Source organism: Apostichopus japonicus, chromosome 18 (assembly GCF_037975245.1).
Source record: "Apostichopus japonicus isolate 1M-3 chromosome 18, ASM3797524v1, whole genome shotgun sequence".
NCBI lineage: Eukaryota > Metazoa > Echinodermata > Holothuroidea > Aspidochirotida > Stichopodidae > Apostichopus > Apostichopus japonicus.
The window spans coordinates 9,842,750-9,866,214 of record NC_092578.1 but is presented as its reverse complement, the minus strand read 5'-3'; the positions used below and the strand labels follow the sequence as shown (position 1 = coordinate 9,866,214).

General features: G+C 38.6%; 1 protein-coding gene across 1 annotated transcript in view; it reads right to left on the bottom strand.

Annotated features, from left to right (window-relative positions):
• LOC139959177 (polypeptide N-acetylgalactosaminyltransferase 1-like) overlaps positions 1-23,255 on the bottom strand; it is a 62,166-nt gene extending 38,911 nt beyond the window's left edge. Inside the window, exons 1-2 of the mRNA XM_071956776.1 lie at positions 23,032-23,255; positions 16,942-17,287 (exon numbers count right to left, since the gene is read on the bottom strand). Coding sequence (XP_071812877.1) covers positions 16,942-17,158 — 217 coding nt within the window. The 5' untranslated portion in view covers positions 17,159-17,287; positions 23,032-23,255. The remainder of the gene's footprint in view (positions 1-16,941; positions 17,288-23,031) is intronic.
• Positions 23,256-23,465: the final 210 nt, after the last annotated feature.

Genomic DNA, 23,465 nt, shown 5'->3' with positions numbered 1-23,465 from the left:
TATTGATCTTGATGATGTGGAAGAAGAATATTAATGGGATAGCGCCAGTCAACAGTGTTAGTACTGGACTATACCAGTAATAATACTACACACACTATTAAAATGTTAGTACAATAGTAGTAGTACTGCTGTGACACATTTACCATCTATAGGGGATTTGGTTTGTTGGCTTCTCCCAAGCAGCATGTATACATGAAGCACTTTGGATTTAAACATGAGTATTTAGTGTGCAAGAGAGAAATCATGACAAACGTGCATTGTCAACCTTCTTGTTTAACTATCACATTTCAAGGCCTAGTATTTTGAGGAGCTCATTCATGCTTTAAATATACTATGGTATCAAATGCCCAGGTGCAAAAGCTTCTTAAGATGTTGTCTGGTGGTACACGTTTTATGATTTTGTTGTCTATTTCGGGCAACACCCTTCCCTTTGACTATTAAATATGGAGTAACATCAGCTGCAAACCATGAAGGGCAAATATCACAAAACCGTTGAGCATTTAGTGCTTTGCTGCAATAATTAACTAAATTTGTTTATTCTTTTCAAAACATCTGCCATCTGTCATGTGGAATAAATTATATGTTCCTCGTTAATTGCAGGTTTAACAGACAACAGATAAACATTGGAATACTCCCTCAATTTCAAGAAATGTACCTCTTGCATATCTGCAAAGTTCTACAAATTCTATAAGCCTCCCATTTTCTGATAACAAAATTTGTCAGAGGCTTGTACTGCAGATTGCGAGTTGTGAAAGCAAGAAGTGAAAGGCAGACAGGGTAGAACTGTGAATGTCACTCAAAGGGAAAGATCACAATATGTTATGAAATAGGTTTGAAGTTAAGTAGATCCTAGAGGCTATACAGTTAAATTGAGAGATATGTGTGAATTAAACTGAAAAAAAAAAAAAAGTCATTGCCATTTACAAATAGTACACAAGTCTACTCTAACCTAGACTCTGCTCAGCGACACATAAAAATAGGAAAATGCTACGGCTGTTACATTTTCCTTCCCTTTCTACATACGCTTCACAGACTCTAGACAGAAGATCTCATTAGTCACACGTCTTATTTTAAACCTGTATATTTCTGGTAGTAATTTTGAAAACCAATCAGAGCTCTCCTAAAACAGATATGACATGAATATTCAGATAGACTATTTTTTTGAAAAAAAAATTCATTCAGTTCCGAGCAACATCGATATTACTGAGACTTCTGTTCGGTTGGAACAGTCGACTCAACTACAACCATCATCTTCAAGACGAAAAGTTTCTAATCCCGTCTCTCACCTAGTCCTATTAATGTATTATTAGGGAGTTGTTACATACAGATCCCTTTGGACAGAGCCGTATCTCTGCCCTGGTTTACATTATAATGCTTTTATACGTGAACATTGTGTATGTTATACGTACAGAACATACGGCACGAATGTAACTTTTTTACTTTGTTTACGTTTCTGCAATGGAACTTACCATTCGTAGGTGAGCACAAGATATCTATGTGAACTATTTTGATTTAAACACAGTTACTGACACCTTAATGTTTAATAAGCACAATTTTTAATTTTGTAACAACATAATTGTATTACTAATTGTCACAACATGTGAATGTTCAAACAGCAAATAGCAAGTAGATTTAAAGCAGATAACCATAAAAATTGAAAGGACCATTCACGAAGAACTGATTGTACATACTGTACACTGTCATTGGTTTTTCATGTGTTACCTCATCACCATGCAGGTTTGTTTATTCATGTGTGTATAAATTACAGCGCTTGTCCAAAGGCGTAGCGGCCGGTACTATCACAGGAACGAATGGCTCATAGCTTGATGAATATGAAGGATCGACCCAGCGCAATTGGCCGATATGCCTTAACAAAGGCTAACTCTAACCAGGGAGTTGTGCCATAACAACTCCCTGCTCTAACTACAAAGCACATGCATGTGTCTTATGGCATATGAAAGAAAACTGGCTACAACAGTATCAACTATTTGCAAGTGACACCAGCCTAAGATATCAGGTTACTATACACACAGTAGTAGTATGTCCTCTTGTGTCACAGATACTTCCAGATGTCCAAGGGCCACAAAGTCTTCCCAAAAGGGTGTACAGTAGGTGACTTTTCAATAGTGCATTCGGAAGGAAGAGGAAATGGTTGGTGACCCAGCAACTGGCTGGGTCGTGGTGGTCGCAGTACGAAATATGACCAATATCTCCAGGTATTAGGTTAGGCCTGGGAAAGTGCATGTTGGTCGCCGGTCAGCAATAGAGGAGTGAGATACATGTTTATGAAATGATATGAAACGTAAAGAAAGGTGAACATTTCTTGGATACTGAGGATGAAAGAATTTGTGACTGACATTTTCATTGAGTATCAGAATTAATCATTGCAAAATGGTAAATAGCCTGTGTGGTAGTTACCGATTGCACTGCAGTTACATAATATGGCATGTGGGCATAACTGCAAAGAGTATTATACCTGTCTCTGTATCCTATGATTTGCAAATCAAGCAACTCTATCCCTGGATGTAAAAATTGTGCAATAACAGGGCAAGTTTAGCATTATTTATTAATCACCCTCTCGCCCAAGGGACAAGCAAAACTTGACAAGAAAAACAATTTCCTTAACTCCAATATTGAAAGTAACAGTACCACTAAAGGCACATCTTTTTTTCACATAATTTCAAGATGAAATTCTGCACTTTGCCAGTTAATTAAATATTTAATCCAAACTGAATTCTAGATCTATTGGGGCCTTTAATAATGACACTAGGGATATGAATGTTAAACTATAAAGGAAAGTAAAACACACTGGGAAGGAAATTTGCAGTTGCCTCAAAATCTTTAATTTATTGATATAACTTGCTGGAGGTGATTGAAAGTTTATGAAAAGTACAGCAATCGAAGACTCAAAACTTTCCTTCCATGTTAGCTTGTGTTAATATCTAGGGAAACAGTGGCTGTTTGACTTGTTTTGCAATTAACTTTATATATTTACTGTAATTAGTGTATGTAGAACAGTATTTACAAGCCTCAATGGTCAACTTTCAATTGCACCTGTAGCGTTGGTGCAAGTACCAATATATTCAAAAATGAAGAATTAACTGTAACTAACATGTTACTGTAGATATTAATATCTGCATATCTACAAGTATGACCTAGATTTCAATAGTCATCCATACCCATAGTCTTCCAACTGAACCCTGCACAATGAATGACAGATGGGTGCACCATATAGTTCATGTTAACAGTCCTCCTTTAGGAATATTGCAAACATTCTTTCAACTGTGATTGTTTACAACTGTTTACAACTGGGCAGTTGTACAGTAGTCATGAAACACAGTATACCAGTTGCCAATTGCTAGTAGTGTTTCCTGTGTGACTACTTATTACTAGTTGGCAAAGTCATGACATTTTGAAGTCTTAAGTACCCAACCACTTCCAGACTGTCTACAGGTTGCTATGTTACTGGAGTTGAACCGGGTTGCATCCAGTTGTAGAGTTTGCGGTCAGTCTTACATCAATAAATTACACAATAATATCAATAAGCAGTGATGTCCTTTTATCAACAGACTCCTGCTGTCTTGACATGTTTCCATCTTCTCATTCTCTTCCCCATACATTACAATAAGATGTATTTATGTCTAATGTACTTCCCTTGACATTTGGTTTATTTGTGAATACTAAAAGAGCTCTTTGGATCTGTAAGGTGCAAGAAGTTTTCACAATGTTTTGATTGCAGCAATAAGCAAGAAAATTAAAACCATCATTTAATTAAAGTACTGTTTTCAATACCTGAAGGAACTGTTTTGCACCAGTGAAGTAGATCAGCTTTTCTTCTTTAATTGAGATGATGAATTTTTACAATAATTTACCTGTGATATGTTAAAGTGTTCTGTAAATTCATCATTCAACATGGCAGAAAGTCTAAAGGCTGAGTAATTCCTTGCCACATATCATATGAGAACATTTAATAGTATACAGCACACAAGACTTGCAAGGTTTGGTGGCTGTTGTCAGCAAAATACTTGCACACATGTGGACCTACCTTCCTATCAAGTATAAAGTCTATCGTAAGTTTAAGTTTGGGGAAATTGGGGTCATTATGTTAACAATGGTATTATACTTTGACCTCAACTGACCTTTGACAAACAACATAACAATGTTTTGAACCTACTATGGTGAATTTAGTACCAAGTACAAAGTTAATCAATTCATCAATGTACAATAGAAATGAACAAGCTAAAAGCTTTGCTAAAGTTCTGTAGATTAGTGTATTGTAACACCTTGCTGTACAGTTGAGTTGATAACAATTTCTAAAGAAAGATTGCTAACTGATGAAGCATCTGGTGTCATACTGGTGTTCCTATCTTCTTTATGCTAATTGATGGTGTCCAAGTAAACAATAAGGCCACCATTTCTCGCCTAAAATGCCATTTGAAGCAAATAACACTACTTTGTGAAAACATACACAGTTTCTGATATGTATGTACAGTACAGGTGGTTTTATTTGAGCAAATCCTTAAAAATGCTTAAAATAAAAATTAGTAATAATTTGTCAACTATCTCTGTTCTCTGCTTCTCCATGTCCCAGTTTAATCTGGAATATTTCAATCAGTTATTCCTAACTATTTGCTCAGCTGTGACTCCTGTATGGCATCTACTCCCATTGATCCAATATTTACACATGAATTTAATGTGTACTGTAGTACCTCCATACAACTTCCTGTGAAAATATTACTATCACAGCTGTTGGTGTACACCACGGAATATATGGGTTTTAATGCTGCACTAGCCACTAAGCAAACAATGCAAAGCCAAAAAAGGAGGGAAAAAAGCCAAAATAATAGTGACACAGGTGGCACAACTGTCTAATATGAGAACCTACTAATGGATATACATGTAGTTTTATGTGGAACAAACTAATTGCACTAATCTGTAGTCTACAAATTACACATGATTAGGAAAGGAAGTTGTACATAACTGCTGAAATACAGACTACTGTTTACAAGCACTGTACAGTAGATAAATTCAAACACGGTTACACAATGGTCACACAATCTGGAAGGGATTTAACTGAATAATTCCTCTTTCTCTGTACTTATTAGTTTTATCAACAACCAACATAATTTAATTTGATGTAAAACCTGGGAAGGGGTTATTAAGTGAAATTTAACTGTAGCACGGGTGAACTCAATTTAGTTTCTTATTGAAAATTTGGTGAAACATTGCAAGCTGACAGTACAACTCTGCCTGAATCACTTTAACAATAGACAAAGACAATTGGCTGTTAAAGTCTTTTACCTTACTTTTTTAATTAATCAGAAGGGACATGTTTATCATCCTTTTTCTAATTTATAAAAGCAGAGGCAGTCAATCTTTAGCTTGATTTCAGTACTAAATATCCAAAATAATTTAATCATTCCAACGTCTACTCTAGATTAGGCCAAAGTATAAGAAATTGAGGAAAAATCACAAACAACTTCCACAAATCCGTTATTTTGAGTAATGACATCGGCCTAGAAGACAGATATCTTACAACGCTAAATAGCCACATATGCATGTGGCTGAAGTGGAATGGTTTCTACTGTAACTTACGCTTAATGTTTGGTGGCTATCAAATTTACAGGTTTAGCTCATTTTCATTTACTAAGTACATTGCAATGAAAAATTGACTGAGAATTCAGAGATATTTAACATACCTTGATGGCTTCAAGACATTTTGGGTATGAACAGAAGTTAAATATAACCTTAAAAGTACAACTCTTCCGACTGAGCAATCTGTAAATGTCCAAAGTTTGAGGTGCTCCTTATTAATAATTCTGTTACTATGGGAGGGGTGGGGGGGGAGGACTAGTTTTCCTTGGTCTTTCAAATGTTTCATAGTTCTGTCAGGTCCAACTGAGAAACATGTTGTTTGTGTACTATACGATGGTTCACAGTGCGATTACTATGCTCCCCTATTGAGAGAGCTGTCCATCAAGTTTAACTAGCTTATTATTGACAAGATAAATATTTCTTTCTGACAGAGAGTCAGACAAACCACATATGGTATGACTATGATTCATACTGTCTGTACCCATAAGGACTGTGCAACACTAACCAAGTTACCAGTCAACAAAATATCTCAAACTGTCACAACTACTGTACAGGTACAGTAGCTGCCTTCAATAGCAATGTAAAATAACACCAGGTGAGTTTTGAGCAGTGCAGAACCATAGACATAAACTGCATACACCGTACTGTAAGGGTAGACTGAGACTCTTAGTTTTGCATTTGGACAACAATTTTACCAAACCCACTGATTACTGAATATAATAAGTTGTTCCAATTGATCCAATCACTATACGTTGTAATTTTCACTAATTCAGAGTTAATGAGCAAGTGATTAATGAAAGTGATTCCATTCTCAGGTCTAAACATTTCATCTCCCAGACACATCTTAAATAATTAATCTTTAATCAAATGTAAATTATACTAGATTTTGAAATTGTCCACTTTTTTAATGTTTGAGGTGAAAGTTGGAGAAAGTCAAGTCGCATGATATGGATTTTATTAAATTTTAATATCACATTCAGATATCATCAACTTGATTATGAAATTGAAATGTAAAGTCATAAGCTACATTATACATTGGGTTGTCCCCGTTGGTGGGGAGAGGTTTCCTATTAGCGCGGGTGTGCCGTAACCTAGTTGTGTGATAGGCTCTGCGGCTAGGCTTATTAGCAGGGGTGTGTCCTAACCTAGTTGTGTGCTAGGCTCTGTGGCTAGACCCTAAACTCTAGGCACATCGCTAGATTCGATGTCAGTCCCCCTTGTTCCTGGCCTTCTCAGGCCTTGGTAGGCCCATAGTGTACTTTCCCCACGTGGTTGGCGACCTGTTAGTAAGGTCTCGCCTTTAGCTTAGACCTTCCGTCGGTAGTTCCCTCTGAGCCCCAGTAGGAACTCAGCTGTTCCCCTGTTTGGTCAGGCACCTCGGCACCTGTTAGGCCGAGGTGGGGCTGCACACCTTGTGGCCCCCTCCTGTACTGTTCATCTCCTTTATTCATTCTCATTCTCACATGACACTTGGTCTTGCATACATACATTATTCTGTGGCTGTTACTGTTTGCTTGTTACAGGTTTTCACGGCTGAATTACTTTAATAGCAATTTTGCCATTTACATATCTTGTACCTCGTACTTCGTTTTTTACCCCCTACTGGGGGAATGCATGCATGTGTTCTTTGCTCCTTAACGATCCTTTCAGACGGGGAAGGCAGAACCTAGAGGAAGTGTGAGACATGCTCGTTCTGCTATCGAGAAGATCTGGGACGACCATGAACTCTACCCGATGTGCAGACCTTGCTCCCTGTGCGTGACTTTCTCTCCGGAGAATTGGCAAGAAGTGAAGATCTGGATGGCGGCTAGCTGAGACAAACTCCAGTTGTGCCTTGCGCAACTCTCACCAGTCCTTGCTCCGGCCTCTGTGTCAGATGGGATTAGACCAGACCTAGTTGCTACAATCACTGGATAATGTCCTCTCGCTAGTATCAGTGGCTACCAACAGTAACACGAGTGCCAAAACTAAGGCCAGGGCAACAGGACCAACAGAGAGAAAGGAGAAGGAAACAGACCCGAACGGACCACCGGTTTAGTGTTTGAAGTGAAAGTTGGAGAAAGTCAAGTCGCATGATGTGGATTTTTATGAAATTTTAATATCACATTCAGATATCATCAAATAGCTTATCAAAATCAAATAGAAAGTTATTTTAAGCAACATTATACATTAGGTTGTAATCTAACTTGCATCAATTTGAACTTTGAAGGTATTGTATTTACTTTTATATATGGATGGCTCTCAGTCTACTGTAGGCTACCTTAGATAATCTTCTTTGCCACAATTATTTTGCTGCTCAATTCAATATTGATAGTCCAAAGCATGGAACAGCCGTTGTTGGTTAGGCTTCACTGTGCCTTACACTAACAACGGTAGGATATTATTAAGTTCCTGACCAGTGAAAGGTTAATCGACAATTTAACGGAGTGCTTTTCAGATACAAATATCTTTACTTCATTGATCAAACAGGATAAACTGTAGTATCAATTGCCATACCACAGGGTTAAAAAGATAAACATGAAATATAGTGTTGAATTTTTAAACATAAAACCAAGTCTAAGACTAGGAAATACATAAAGTAGTATTGAACTACTGTATATAGAGTTGTAGCTTCTGACATAAAGTACTGTAATGATCCAACTCAAAGCTACAGTATGTACAGTAGCTTGTTTTGTTCTTGAGAGAAAGTCATTTGGATCAGGTGATTGTGGAATGATCTGTGATGTCATTCACTTGGATTACATGAACTGAGCTACAGTACATTTCTCGTCATACAGGACTGAAATTTCATGATTAACAAAATGATTGCAATTGTGGAGGGGTCACACTGTTATAACATGAGTTTAAAAGAACAAATTGGTATGTTGTCCAACCTATCCATGTACAGTGCAGTATGGCATCACAGACATCATAACTGATTGTAAAACATTATTCACCCAAGAAAAAGACCTAAAATTAGCTCAGTTATATATTTTTTACTAATCTCAGCTAAACAAAACCTATGAAGAAGGTGGAGAGTTGGATCAATTTAATTCCTTTTACTTGCTCTGTGCATTATTTTGTCAATCTTAGACTTCTTATCTACAACTTTTATTGCAGCGACGCAACAGTCTTCTTTTTGCTCAGTTACAAATAGGTAAAATTTATATCTCTAATAATATCATAACTTTTTCTTGAGATGAAAAATGTCAATACATCAATGTAGATGGACAGTTTCATAACCCCAGAAACAATTCTAACTGTTGACGCTTGTAGCCTGCTTTCATTTTTCTCATGGTAAAATTACAGCTTACAGTATCTGACCTGGTCTTTTCAGTAGTTTCAGTTTCAAGCCTCAAATGCACACAATGTTCATTGCCCAAATAGGTTTAATAAAGAATTGTTGCCATTGAGCAATCTCCAATATTAGTTCCCTTTCAATCAATAAGTTCAATTATTAACACAGTACACTTGAAAAGCTGGTAAACCAAGCAGTGTCTGGCATCAGCTGGCTGTATAGTAAACATGCTGTCAAGCAAGAGAAGTACTGTACTTCCCATGAAATGCTGTGTGTACAATCAGACTATGTGAAAATCACAGCAGAGCTGTGTATTAGTATCACAAGCAAACTGTATCAGCAAAAAAGAGGAAGCTATACAATCCTCCCATTAATTATCTCAGAACTACTAAAACACAAATTATTTGGCTTTTTTACATATCAACAATAAAATGGTTGATGTGTTAAGGTTCACGTGAGTGGACATACATCAGAACCACACAACATAGACGGCAGTCTCAAATTGCAGTGCTGTTGAGATATTACCACAGTACTATCAATATGAATTATGTTGCTGACATACTGTACTTGGCCAAATCAGCATTAAAAATTATGGTGATGTTTCACCTGACAATTGCAAGGACGAAAATAGGACATTAGTAACTTTATAAGTCCTGAATCATGTAATGTAATCACAGATTTTGAGGGCAACAAAATGAGATTGACAGAAACTTTAAGTTTGTTGCGAAATTAAATTTTGCAATTTAACTGGTTATGATTTTTATACGAAAATGTTTATTCTTTCATTTTCTATAAGTTGATGGCACAATATACTTATTGTGAGATCGTTTGCGTTTGCCAAAACAGGAATGCGATATTGATACGAAAAGTAGCAAAAACCCTAGATCACATTTTAGACTATTGGTGAATGGGCATGGAGGATCAAAGGCTTACAGTATATAAGATTACTTTGGCAGCAGGAGAAAAAGTTAAACTTCATTAAGATATCATCCTTAAGATAATAATGTATTTAAGTTATGCCCTACACAAAGTGCATGCACTACAAATTTCTGGTACCACTATACTATACTGTGCTCATTGGCCATTACACATCGATGTAACCTAAATGTTGTACAACCAAATACAAATGTACAGTGTTCCCAACAGATTTTCAATTACTTTATTTGCTCCCTTGTTGAAATTGCTGTGAACTTTTGAAGGTAAGTTACATGTGTAAACTATTTTACTGTATATCTTGTGTAACCAAGCAAGGTCCCTGTGGACTGGAAGAATCTTAAATGGACGACAAACAGCAATGTCAATGTTACATTAATTTGATGTATTCCACAATGGCTGAATTATACTGCAGACAATGATAATGTAGCTTCCATATTTTATGTGCAAAAAAATATTTAATACACACATTTTAATATCAGAAAGCTCACAACTATAACTAATGGTTCTGCATCCAAGTTACATTGATTTGGTTACCTACAATCTTCGACAAAAATGATAGGACAGTATGAGCAACAACGAGCGATATTGGCTTAAGCGCACCCCCTTCCCCCCGTTCAATGTTGTAGCCAAAAGCGCTCAGAAACTGCAACATTGATACGGGGAGTAGGGTGTCCCATCTATTTTTGTCGAAGATTGTCTGAAAGCCTGTGTATAAGTATAGGACCATAAGGATTTACTACTGGGCATTAGACATTGTAGGAATAGTACATTGTTATATAGTATATATAGTATATATAGTGTATATATATATATATATATATAATATATATATATATATATATATATATATAATTTCGATCAGTATTAGTTAACAGCCCAGATGATTGTAGGCGCATGTGCATATGCGCATGTGCATAGCATACGTTGGAGGGCGCACTCGACTCGATAAACTCGGATTGTACATATATAGAGAAACAGTACGGTACGTATATCTACGTAGATCAACACCACGTGACTGCGTGAGAGAACATCTGACAGTCGCAATACCCAGCCAGGGAAAGGGTTCATAGAATGATTTTATAAGCTTGCATCATCAGCCGTTTCATCACAACAGGAAGATCTTACACCTTCAAACCTATAATCCAGCCACTGACAGTATAACACGTCAGTAAATACCCAAATTTGGTAAATGAGATTCAGGGCCAATTGTTAGCTATTAGACAGATGAACACGTCATGTGTAAATGCAACCAGACATATAAAGATCACCACATGATATCAGCAAGTCTTATATACACACATATATATGCATAGATATAGGCTAATATAGAATTCATAACATAGGACCGGGAGATTTCAGTATTGCAGGTATTATCCAACATCATGGCTGATACATTAGGAGTACGTCAAGTTCGGATGGTATATTTGATAACATATAGCCAAGCCGATGAAACTCTATGTGCTTCGCGTGAAAATTTCGCAGAACAGGTACGAAGTTCGTTCGAGTCGGTAGGGGCACATATCATCCAATGGGTATGTTGTCAAGAAACCCATCAAGATGGCGGCAAACACTATCACATAGCGGTAAAGCTTGATCGGCCACGTCGATGGTTAAGAGTTAAGAGTCTGTTAGAAAACCAGCATGGAATTGTGGTGCATTTCTCTTCAACCCATGCTAATTACTACACGGCATGGCAGTACGTTGTTAAAGAGGACGCTGGCGTCCTGCAAAGCCCAGGTCACCCGGACCTGGGGGCCAGCCCACCAGCTACAACATCGGCCAGTACCTCTAGGGTCCTCCAGGCATCGGGGGAACGATCAGCACGTGCGCCACTAAAAAAGCGCAAACGGCTTAGCGCGTTCGATGTGTCCCAGATGGTGGTTCAGCGGAACATAAAGACCCGGACAGAACTGCTGGCTTTGGCCGAAATGCAGAAACGAGAGGGGAAAACCGACTTGGCTGAATTTGTGGTGAATCGGGGACAAAAGTGTGTCGCGGAAGCGATCGAGGTACGCAAATCCATTTTCCAATAATTCATAAATACATTGTCCCAACATTTTGAATATACGGTATAAATCATTCACCATGCCATGGTCTGGTGGTGGGGGGTCGTGCGTGATGAAGTTGTGGGTAAGGATCGTGGTAGAGTAGCGTTGGGAGGGGTGTGGTAGTGACAGGGAGTGGGAGGTGTGGGAGGGGAATGAGTTGAGGGAGGGGTGGGAGAGGGAAACGGGTGGGTATAGGAAGGGGAGGGGAGGGGGAGGGGAACGGGGAGGGGGGAGGGGGAGGGCACGCAACTATTGCGTGCCTATTGAATATTAGGTTCGACCTAATTCCTCGAATTCACTATATTTGTCACTATATAAAGGTCTTTTTTCGATAGGTCGCGTGGGAACTACACGACGCCGAGAGTAAGCTGGAGCGAGGAAAGAAATCTCGTCCGGAAATCTTGGACTCCTTTAAAGGTCAACCCTGTGTACCTGGCTGCAACGGGCTATGGTCCACAATCGCGGAAGACATTCTGCGCCGGAATGATATTCCCGCCGGTACATTTAAACGAGCTGTTGTCGACGTCCTCGAGAAGGGCCGGGGTAAATACCAGAACATCTTTATAACTGGTCCCGCGAATTGCGGCAAAACGTTTATTCTGGCGCCTCTGACCCAAATCTTCAAAGTCTTTTCCAATCCCGCTTCAACGAGCTTCGCATGGGTTGGTGCTGAGAAAGCTGAAGTCATTTTCCTAAATGACTTCAGATGGAGTCCGCAGATTATGCCGTGGCATGACCTCCTGCTTCTATTAGAAGGTCAAATGGTACATCTACCCGCTCCAAAAACACACTTCTCGCAAGATTTTGTCCTTAGTGGTTCAACACCAGTGTTCGCAACTGGCAAGAATCCACTGATATACATAAAGGGGGGCCAAATTGAAGAAAGAGAAACGGAGATGATGACGGTTCGATGGCGATATTTTACCTTCCGCTCGCAAATCCAAGCCAACGAACAGGTTGATGTCCCCCCATGTGGACCATGTTTTGCCAAGTTTATTCTAACTTAATCCAACCCTCCATATTTGGTTACACTATTATTCAAACTACGTCGTCGAGTAGCGTTGGGAGGGGTGTGGTAGTGACAGGGAGTGGGAGGTGTGGGAGGGGAATGAGTTGAGGGAGGGGTGGGAGAGGGAAAGGGGTGGGGATAGGAAGGGGAGGGGGAGAGGGGAATGGGGAGGGGAACGGAGGGGGAACGGAGGGGAGGGGGAGGGGAGGGGAACGGAGGGGGAACGGAGGGGGAACGGAGGGGAGGGGGACGGAGGGGGAGGGGAGGGGAACGGAGGGGGAACGGAGAGGAGGGGAGGGGAAAGGAGGGGGAACGGAGGGGAGGGGAGGGGAGGGGAGGGGAGGGGATGGGAGGGGAGGGGATGGGAGGGGAGGGGAGGGGAGGGGAGGGGAGGGGAGGGGAGGGGAGGGGAGGGGAGGGGAGGGGAGGGGAGGGGAGGGGAGGGGAGGGGAGGGGAGGGGAGGGGAGGGGAGGGGAGGGGAGGGGAGGGGAGGGGAGGGGAGGGGAGGGGAGGGGAGGGGAGGGGAGGGGAGGGGAGGGGAGGGGAGGGGAGGGGAGGGGAGGGGAGGGGAGGGGAGGGGGTTCCACCGTCACTAAACTGAGAGTTTATAAAGAAAAACTCGAGAATTTCTGTTAAAATCATGCTATCATTTATTACTAATTTCCTCTCACACGGAATTAAGGGTAATATGTATATATATTAGGACATATAATGTGATACATCAGTAAGAAACCAGTATAAGATACATACGAAATAAAGGAAAGAACGAATCGAAAATATTATGTTTTTTCTGGTGAAATTATTCGCTTTATTCGCTGAAAGATGCGTGCCTATTGAATATGAGGTTCGACCTAATTCCTCGAATTAATCAGCAATTGCGACTTATAATAATTTTACGAGGAAATATTAACAACTATTGCGTGCCTATTGAATATTAGGTTCGACTGACATCGACTGACATCCTAGTGAAAGACCGCCACGATACACACTTGACCCGAGCACGGTATACCATTGACCTACACAGTATGTCAATGTGGATGGATGGTCAACCGTTGAAATAGTCTAAAAGCATCAAGTTAACCAAAGCCTTTTATCGTCAATAAATGGTTAACCGTTCGTATATCGGCGATTATGTATATGTTTGTCCAATTTTCACGAACGTGATGATTTAAAGAAACTTGAACTGTAACTGAGTGTGCTCCAAACTCGGAATATTGGTATTCTGGAGCTGAAATTTGGGAAAAACATGGGGTCCATCGTTGGTAAATCGTACAATGTTCACCATCAGTTCGGGAGATTACCGCCCTCATGTGGCAGATCATAATATAAAAGCATAGCATGGATAGCGCATTACAGCCAAAATACTAATATTTCAGTCTCTCTCCTTTTCTTCGAATAATTTCATCAATTCGTTTACCCATTGAAGCGATTGTTTTGTCAATGATAGCACGCGGCATCTGGAGGAGAGTTGTAACAACTCGACTTCTGAAAGCTCGAAATGTCTCAAATTCAATATTGTTCTCGATGGCATCGTACTTCAGTTTATCCCCCAAAAGTTTGAAGATATTTTCTATTGGATTTAAGTCGGGGCTCCTAGGAGGGATCTTAAAAATGGTTGCATCCATGCGACTTAGTGTTTTGATAGCTTTCTTTGAGTTCTGAGAAGGGTCGCCATCTTGAAGAAAAATCCGTGGAGTGTTATGGGTTGCTTCACATTTTTGGAAGACTGCCGGGAATTCCTTTTTCATAAATTTCGAAAAACGCTTCCCAGTTAACTTGCGGTATGGTTTAGCCAACACCACGCCGTTTCCATATGAGATGGCGGCATACACCCTTACAACTTTTCCGCCACTCCCGACCTTACTCCCTTTGGCCGTGCAACCGAATGATAATCCCTCACTTTTCTTACGCCAAACACGCCCACTTAAAGTGTTTGCGTGCTGTCGTGGGTGGCTCTTATAATTAAATGCGGTGGCATCAAAATAAAAAGATATATCTTTAGTCCAGAATGCCTCACCTCGAGACCGTTTAATTCCTCTGGCGAATTTCCAGCGTTGATGCAGGTCCTTGGGAAATAGGAGACCCTTCTTTCTGGCTTGATAGTACTTATAACCACTCTTGTTGAGAAATCGAGATATTGTTCTCTCCGACACTGTATGTAACTCACATTTTGTCCTGAGAGTTCTCACAGAAAACTGTCCCTCACTCCTTGTTTTTCTAAGTTCCTTCAAAATAGCACGCTTTTGACGAACGCTCAACTTGGGTGGCCGCCCCCTCTTTCGAACCGGTCCCTCTCCATGAGTACTTGGTAGAGCCTCGCCCCACAATAAACGTTTACTGCAAATCCTTGATACCGAACTCTTCGAAATTCCTGTTAACTTGGCAACTTGACGAACTGAAAGGTTTTCTCTTTCGCGCAATAGGCGCGCATATGCCTTACTCTCCGGTGAAATGAGAGAATAAGAAGCCATTTTTGAAATGGTGTCGTTGTTGTAGATGTTTCGTGTGTAGCAATGAGGCTATATGTCTATAAACTAACACTTTGGAGAATTATGACACCACTAACCGATGTATTAAAGGCTTACATGCATCATACAATGGGCGGCTTTCCGTTGTTTAGAAGCTAAACAATAGTATTGACACCTCAATTTAGAAATCCGTCATTGTACATCCACAAGTTGCTTCCTGCCCAGGGTTGCCCTGGCAACCTATATATACAACTAAACTTTCTGACATAATTTTCTGGGGCTATTGTATTGCAGCACATTGAAATTGTGAAACCCTACTTGCCTAAAGCGCCCCCCCCAACCCACCCAGCCCACACCCAACAATAACATTTACACCGGACACTAATTAACATTATTCTTCTTTCTTATCCTGAGAGTTTATAAAGAAAAACTCAAGAATTTATGTTAAAATCATGCTATCATCTATTTACTATTTTCCTCTCACACGGAATTAAGTGTAATATGTATATATATTAGGACATATAATGTGAAACATCAGTAAGAAACCAGTATAAGATACATACGAAATAAATGAAAGAAACGGATCGAAAATATTATGTTTTTCTTGTGAAATTATTCGCTTTATTCGCTGAAAGATGCGTGCCTATTGAATATGAGGTTCGACCTAATTCCTCGAATTAATCAGCAATTGCAACTTATAATAATTTTACGAGGAAATATTAACAACTATTGCTATCACGCAACGCTTGGGGCAGCTTAGACCTCGATATATACCCCAATGAACCGTTGTACAGCCATTCAGACAATCTTCGACAAAAATGATAGGACAGTATGAGCAACAACGAGCGATATTGGCTTAAGCGCACCCCCTTCCCCCCGTTCAATGTTGTAGCCAAAAGCGCTCAGAAACTGCAACATTGATACGGGGAGTGGGGTGTCCCATCTATTTTTGTCGAAGATTGTAGCTTGTTTTACATTATTGATTGTAATATTACAGACAAGATTTTCTAGTTTTGACCAAATTACTGACTTCAAGTGATTGACAAGGTTCTTATACTTATGTGGACCTACAGTACTTTATATGTACATCTTAAGTTCATATATCAACTTGGAACCAATGAACTTTGACCTTTACAGAAAACAATAAGGTTTAGTACTCATAGGGTGGACCAACATACCAAGTATCAACAATGTAGTTCATACAGTGATTGCTTCTGGAATAACCATGTTTACTAAGTTTTCAGATTTTGACTCCTGTTGACCTTGGACCACTCCAAGAGAAACTACACTCTTCTTTTACTTACCAAGATAAACAGTATCTACACACTAGGTAATAAGTTATCCAAGCTGTATCTAAGACAGACATATGGAAACAAAGTTTCCACAGGTCTGGTATCCTCAGGTGACCTTTGTCCTCCCTCTGTGAATCAATCTGGTGTCTTACACTCACTTACATGACATTCATGTACATGTACACACATACATGCACGAACGAATACACCCATACATACATAAACACCATCACCATTGCATAGACTCCTTTTGCTATCAGTGCTCAAGGAATTATTTCATTAACTGCATTTTGCCATTGAAGAGATTTGACTCACCCATCTGCTTTTTTTCTTCTGGTAATACGTTTATCCATTCATTTGCTTTATCTATCATTCTTCTAATGGCATTGTCATTAGCAGCATTCTTGTTGCAGTTTGGACCCACACAAGGAGCAGTGTAATAGAGCAAGATCATAAAATCTACCATGATCCACATTAACGATGTTGCAATGATGATCTTGCACTGGCTTCTCCTTGGGCATCCGATTCCCATTGTGTTAGGTTAGTAGTCTTTGAAAGTTGATGGTAAAGTAAAAAATAATGAAGGAAATACAAAGCAATGGTTGAGTACTGGTCAGATGGATTGGTTTAAAGGTGAGTGCACCAGCCAGATGGAAAAGATCTATTAGAAAGGAAGAAAAAAATATATATATATTATGGTAGGTTTCTCACTTAAAACTTGAAATATGAAAAGAAGAGCAAGATATTTTCATAATATATATGGAAAGTGAACCAAACAAGCTAATTTGGGTGAAAACACATATGGTGACTTCTAATAAGTTATGACTATACACATCATTAATCATTTGACTTACAACAGTGATTTACATGACATGAATGAATTGGCATCATTAGCCTGTATGATCCTCATCTGATACTGATCAGATACATCTACAGGATCAAAAGCTGCACAATACTTTGTGGGTGGGATTAGTTTTGGGAAAATTGGTATCATTTGAAAGGTAAGTTTTATTAAGGATTTAAACAGCAATAGAAACTGCAAAAATAGTGCTTACAAGTATTGATATGGTGAAAGCATCAACCACTCCCCCCCCCCCACCACATATAGATATGTAATCCCCAATTTCTCACTTTTCTGTCTAAATGTAAAGGTTGTCATGTAAAGGTTATATACATAAATGTAAAGGTTATATACAAAAATTATGACATTAAATTCACTAATTTGCAATATATGGCAATCCCTGAGAATTAATCTTCAGCAACATAACATTCAAAATTCAGACCTGAACTGAATCATTATGACCTTTATTACAAGTGTAATATCTCATCGATGCACTGATATATTGTTTAATATGTTGGTGCGGACTTGTTATACTTGATCTGAGATCAACTGAAAGCATTTGCACTAAAATTTTGATCCAGAGCTTAAAGTTCTACCCTGATCAGTGTCCAGATTAAAATTGTATTTTTACAGCCTATTTGATTCAGATTCAGGACAAGGTATACAGTACCTGTACTTCTGTCACGTGACAGACTTACAGTGGTACAGCCTCTGCCTGGTCTTCAGTACTAATGATTTCCAACCAATTATGATACCGACCGAGTATGACTGATACTGTACAATCAAAAATACTAGAGCATTGGATTATAAGTAGTTAGAAATTAGAAACTTAGAACCAGGTTAGGATATAGTAAACTAATAGACAGTGGCAAAGAAAGATTAATATTAGAACAACTTGTAAAATCACTGTATCCTGGTTTGTTTGAATGATTTAAGGCCCACATTTGAAGAAACGTTGGACAAAAGTTATGTTTCTTTACATCAAAGTGGGTGTCTACTCTCTGATATAAAGATTGGTTAGGAAATATTATTGTAATCTACTGATATTTTCTCAGATTAAATATTCCAAGACTGACTGGTTTGGATATGTACAGTATTTACTGTATGGATGATAATATTTACTTAGATTCATCTCTACATATCAATTCCAGTATGCACTCCAGTATATTTAACTTACAAGTATGGTAACATTTAAGCATCGGGTTGTCATTTAGACACTATCCAATCACTGCACACATCCCATTGCTTCAAAATCTATTATTCTGATTTCTTATGCCAAGCATGATTTCAACTCTTTTCAGATGCAAACTAAGAACACATTAAAAGACACAGGTGGACAGACAATTAAAAGTAATGTAATTAACATCTGAGTATATTCTGTCACTATTATGGTTGCTTTATTAGCCGGCCTAACGTTTTGATCCTAGCAGGATCTTCTTCAAAGGCTAACTGAAAAACTAAAAACCTATTAAGAGACACAGGTGGACAGACAATTAAAACTAATGTAATTAACATCTGAGTATATTCTGTCACTGTGATGTTTGCTATGTTAGTTGGCTTAACTTTTTGTTCGTAGCAGGATCTTCTTCAGAGGCTAACTGACAAACTAAGAACACATTAAGAGACACAGGTGGACAGACAATTAAAAGTAATTTAATTAACATCTGAGCATATTCTGTCACTTTGATGCTTGTCTTGCTTGCTCCATTTCCTTCCCTTGCCATGAGTGCCTGTGATATTAATTGAAGTGTCTATTACCTCAACTGACCAAGTGCTGGTAACAACATCACTGCTACATGACTGTTGAAGACTACTTGGGCAGTCACTGTCTTATGCATGCATCATAAACCTTCCAATCCACATAACATTGCTTTACTTACCTTGAAATATGCAGAAACAGCATTCATTTTATCAAGGCAATGTTCATATTGTAGATCATATCCAATTTTACATTTCCCAATAAACCTTACACACAAAAATATGACAAGACAAGTCTTCATATATATCAATAATTTATGGGGTCTGACATACAATTATGACCAACACCTTCCTTACGTAGATAAGTTGTTTGTGATTTGCTGTTAATATGATCATGAGCACTTCCGAAGGACCAAAGAACAGGTACGGTAACTATGTAATTGTGTAAAGCTTACTCGAATGTTTGAATACAACAGTATGCAGGCCCCTGCACTGCAGGATAATGTAGCTTCTAAGAATAAACCAGTGTCTTTTGCAAAACATTTTGTTGCAACCTGTCACACGGTAGGATAAAATACCATTTTCTTTTCACAACAGGGAGCCTACTTGTTATGAACTTGTGGAAATCCCCTACCTTACACACATAATAACACAAAATCTATATATATTCTCATAGTCTTTCACATTCATCTTCCAAGATTTCAATTACTTAAAATGATAAATCCAAAATTAGTGATATATGATTTGAAAAGAATGAAATCCACCATTTACGATTATTTGCCACTTTGGTCAAAACAGTTTCAATCATGAAGCATGCAACTGCTGAGGTGGGTACGCTTCGTTTTTACATGTACAGGATGGTATGTACACTAACAAGTGTAGGATAGTGTTCATTTAACAACACTGAAAATGGAAGAACAGGTTTTCATGCCAGGTGAACAATCTTCAAGAGTTATTCAAAAGCATCTTATTGATTTGATAGCCTGTTTATTTTCTATATGACATGGTCTATATTTCGCAGACCGAGTCAAGTTTGTAAATGTTTGAAACTGTCATTTATTGTGTTCATATAATTTCTGAATTTCTGTAGCCTACAGAGTATTTTGAATGACACTGAGTCACTGCAACTTTCTATTTTTGTCATCTTGTCTTCTTCCATTCACAAACTTTGTACCATCCACTATATACTTTAATATTTTCCTAAATGTAACAAGTGGTCAAAACTGTATCCAGATAAATTCTACTCATGTTCTACTGATTATATGATAATCGGTTATTACCGATTAATTTATGTGACAATCGGGACGATGCCGATTACTAATTATTTCATCGTTTTCGTGGAACTGGCCTAATATATGATTAAGTGTTATGCATGATTACCAACTTCTAGGCCAATACAATCAAAGATGTAAATGAACAACTTAACGTTTCACACTAAAGCAAATAAAGAACACTGTAATACATACATGGGGCGCTGTACGTTTATAACGATGAGTCCCAATGTTGCAATCCCACCACAACACAGTAAATGGCAGTGCTGTACCAACTACAGAAGGGGGGAAATAGTAGCCATTGGCTACGAAATGCCCCAAAAAAGGTATGGGCCAGCTTTGACAAATGGTATTATAACCATTATCAGTGTTGCAACTCAAACGTAAATAAAGTGAAAAGTAGACCGAACGGAAATAAAATATTCCTAATTTTGTAATCTGATATCGAAATATATAATTTGATATGAAAAATAAAACAATTCCGGACGTTTGCTTCAAGTTTTCAATGATTACCATTTGAGAGGGAAAACTTCCGGTTGAACGTTGTTTCAAACGATTATACACAGCAAGTCAAAGGCACTTCTCCATTGACTTAACTACATGTGAGAGAAATCTCACACTTAAGTCCCATTGACTTAATCACGTGTGTTGCTGGAAATCAGACTTGCTTTAGTCGTTTGCGGGAGTTCAGTTACTGAAAGGGATTATTTTAGCACGTATAGTAGATGCGATCAGGGGAAAAAAAAAATTTTTGCTTGGTATTTTTCGCAAAAATATGCGTAAGTGTGTTTGCCTAGTCACAAAATAGTGTAATGCAGTAGAACATTTTTTGCAAATATTTTTAGGGATTTTGGGGAGTATTTGGATGCCTTGATTTCATCATTTTAACGCATTTGTAAAGTCTTGGGCACATTTGCAATCTGAACAATTATGAGGCTCAACTGTTCTCTAGCCAAACTAGCCTAATATACATAGAACTCACAATGAGCAAAGCCTAATGTTATTGTTCCACCTTACAGTTTTCACCTTCGTTGAAACGGCCAAAGTGGTTCAAAAGTATATTGTTTTGGTTTTATATTAAGTCAAGACAATAAATCTTTCTTATCAATCGTTAAACATGGATGACAGGACGTGTTTTTAGATGCAAGAAGCGAAGTGAAAAAAAATTATAATTATGTCATCCCCCTAAGCTTATCGCGGGTATACTGTATGATGTTAACTGCCTAAAACTGAATAGTATATCAAAGAGCATTAGAGTAGTACAATCTCGCGTGAGAGGGACTTGCCATACCGTTACCTTCCCAGCTTTCAATAGCGTTGAATCGAATGATCTACATTATTTTCCCGTTGTGGTTGTGGTAAATCAAAAGCGCGGAAAAATAAAATCCTTTTAGTGGAACGAAATATTGGGTTCAGCATAATTGGTAGCGCAACGATTTTGCTGATGCAGATTATTTACTGACTGTCTTATAATCAGCCGGATGCAGATTATTGGTCGAACACTACCTTCTACGACTAAAGTTGGGGACTATCCTTACTTAGGGACAGGGAAAATTTCACAGGGTTATTTCACTAAATCCACAGTTCTTAAGGAAATACCTGCATAAAATTTATTTGAAGTATTGGCTGATCATTTAAATAATCCATGAGCTTATTAAGTCGTCATTTCTAAGTTTTGCATCCCAGACTTACTTTCTAAGGTAATGGAGGGAAATTTACACTGGCGACAGAGGGACACCAACGGTTCTGTGTGGTATATATATATTCACTTATGTAACAATTGATGCATTTTCATTAAAAATCCACCTGGATTACAGCATAATTTTGTTTGGGAGAGGACTAGTTTTCCAGTAAGAAACTTGTTTGTTTGTACTTCATGAAACACTGCTTCTTGAAATATTCCAGTTCATCAGCCAACACTGACATAGCGTCATTTACGGTCCCACTCATTCCACTTTTTCAGTTGTTCCTTCAAATTCAATAGTGCATTTCAACTGAATCCAATCGACTGTTTCATCCCCCGATTCAGTGCAGACTTTTTGCTCTGTTATTTTCCTGGCAGCTTTCACACTCACACTTAGGCCTACTCGTACTGTTTTCATCTGTTCTTTATATTTCGATGAAATACTACAGATGAGTCTTAAGCTTGTACAAGTTGTAGGCCAATGCTAAACTTACACAGTGGATGATGTGTTGTTCTCATGGTGGTAGATCTAGGCCTTTGCCTACATCAGTCTAGACTACACCCTTACTTAGGCTCTAGCGTATTAACTACACAAGACTGAATGTTAACCTTATTCAGGCCGAGTTCCATGTCTTTTATACCTGTGATTTCCCTCATACTAACGCTAAGTACTTATATTCCAACCTCCTAACTGTAACACTAGTAACATTACAACATTACATTACACAGTTACCCTACATGGCCTAGCCTAACAATAAAAGTAACAGATCAACGCGAGGCCTACTACTAAGATGTAGTGTAGGCTAGTCTAGCCAACTTATAGTAGTATTAGAGTAACATTACGGGGACCAAGGGGAATCAGGTTACTGCAGGCCAAGCAAAACTGCCAAAAGTTAGGGAAAACTTCTCACCTTCATTTAATGAATGTCAACTAGCCTAAACATGATACAGATCGATTAAACTGTCACTTTTTCCAAGTTTCAGGCTCCTGACAACACGTGATCGGACCTTTTCCTGCCGAGTTGCCTATGTAATGTTACAGACACAGTTTGTACCGACCATCGCAAGATTGTTGTTCCACGGTGGCGTAGGTTATCGAACACACATTATGTATTTTTACGTGTAGTGAAACTAAGCAGTTCGGAATGAGCAAATGCTTATACGTGTGCACCATGTTCAAACAGATTGACTCTAGTCATAAGGTACTGTGTAGGTGCCATGTATATAAATGTAAAAAAATCGAACACTTCTATCAGCAAGCTGCAAAACGTTTACTCTCCCGTATATCCATGAAGGAAGGCAACCATCACTACTCTGCATAAGCGTAGCAGCCCAATTTGATTGG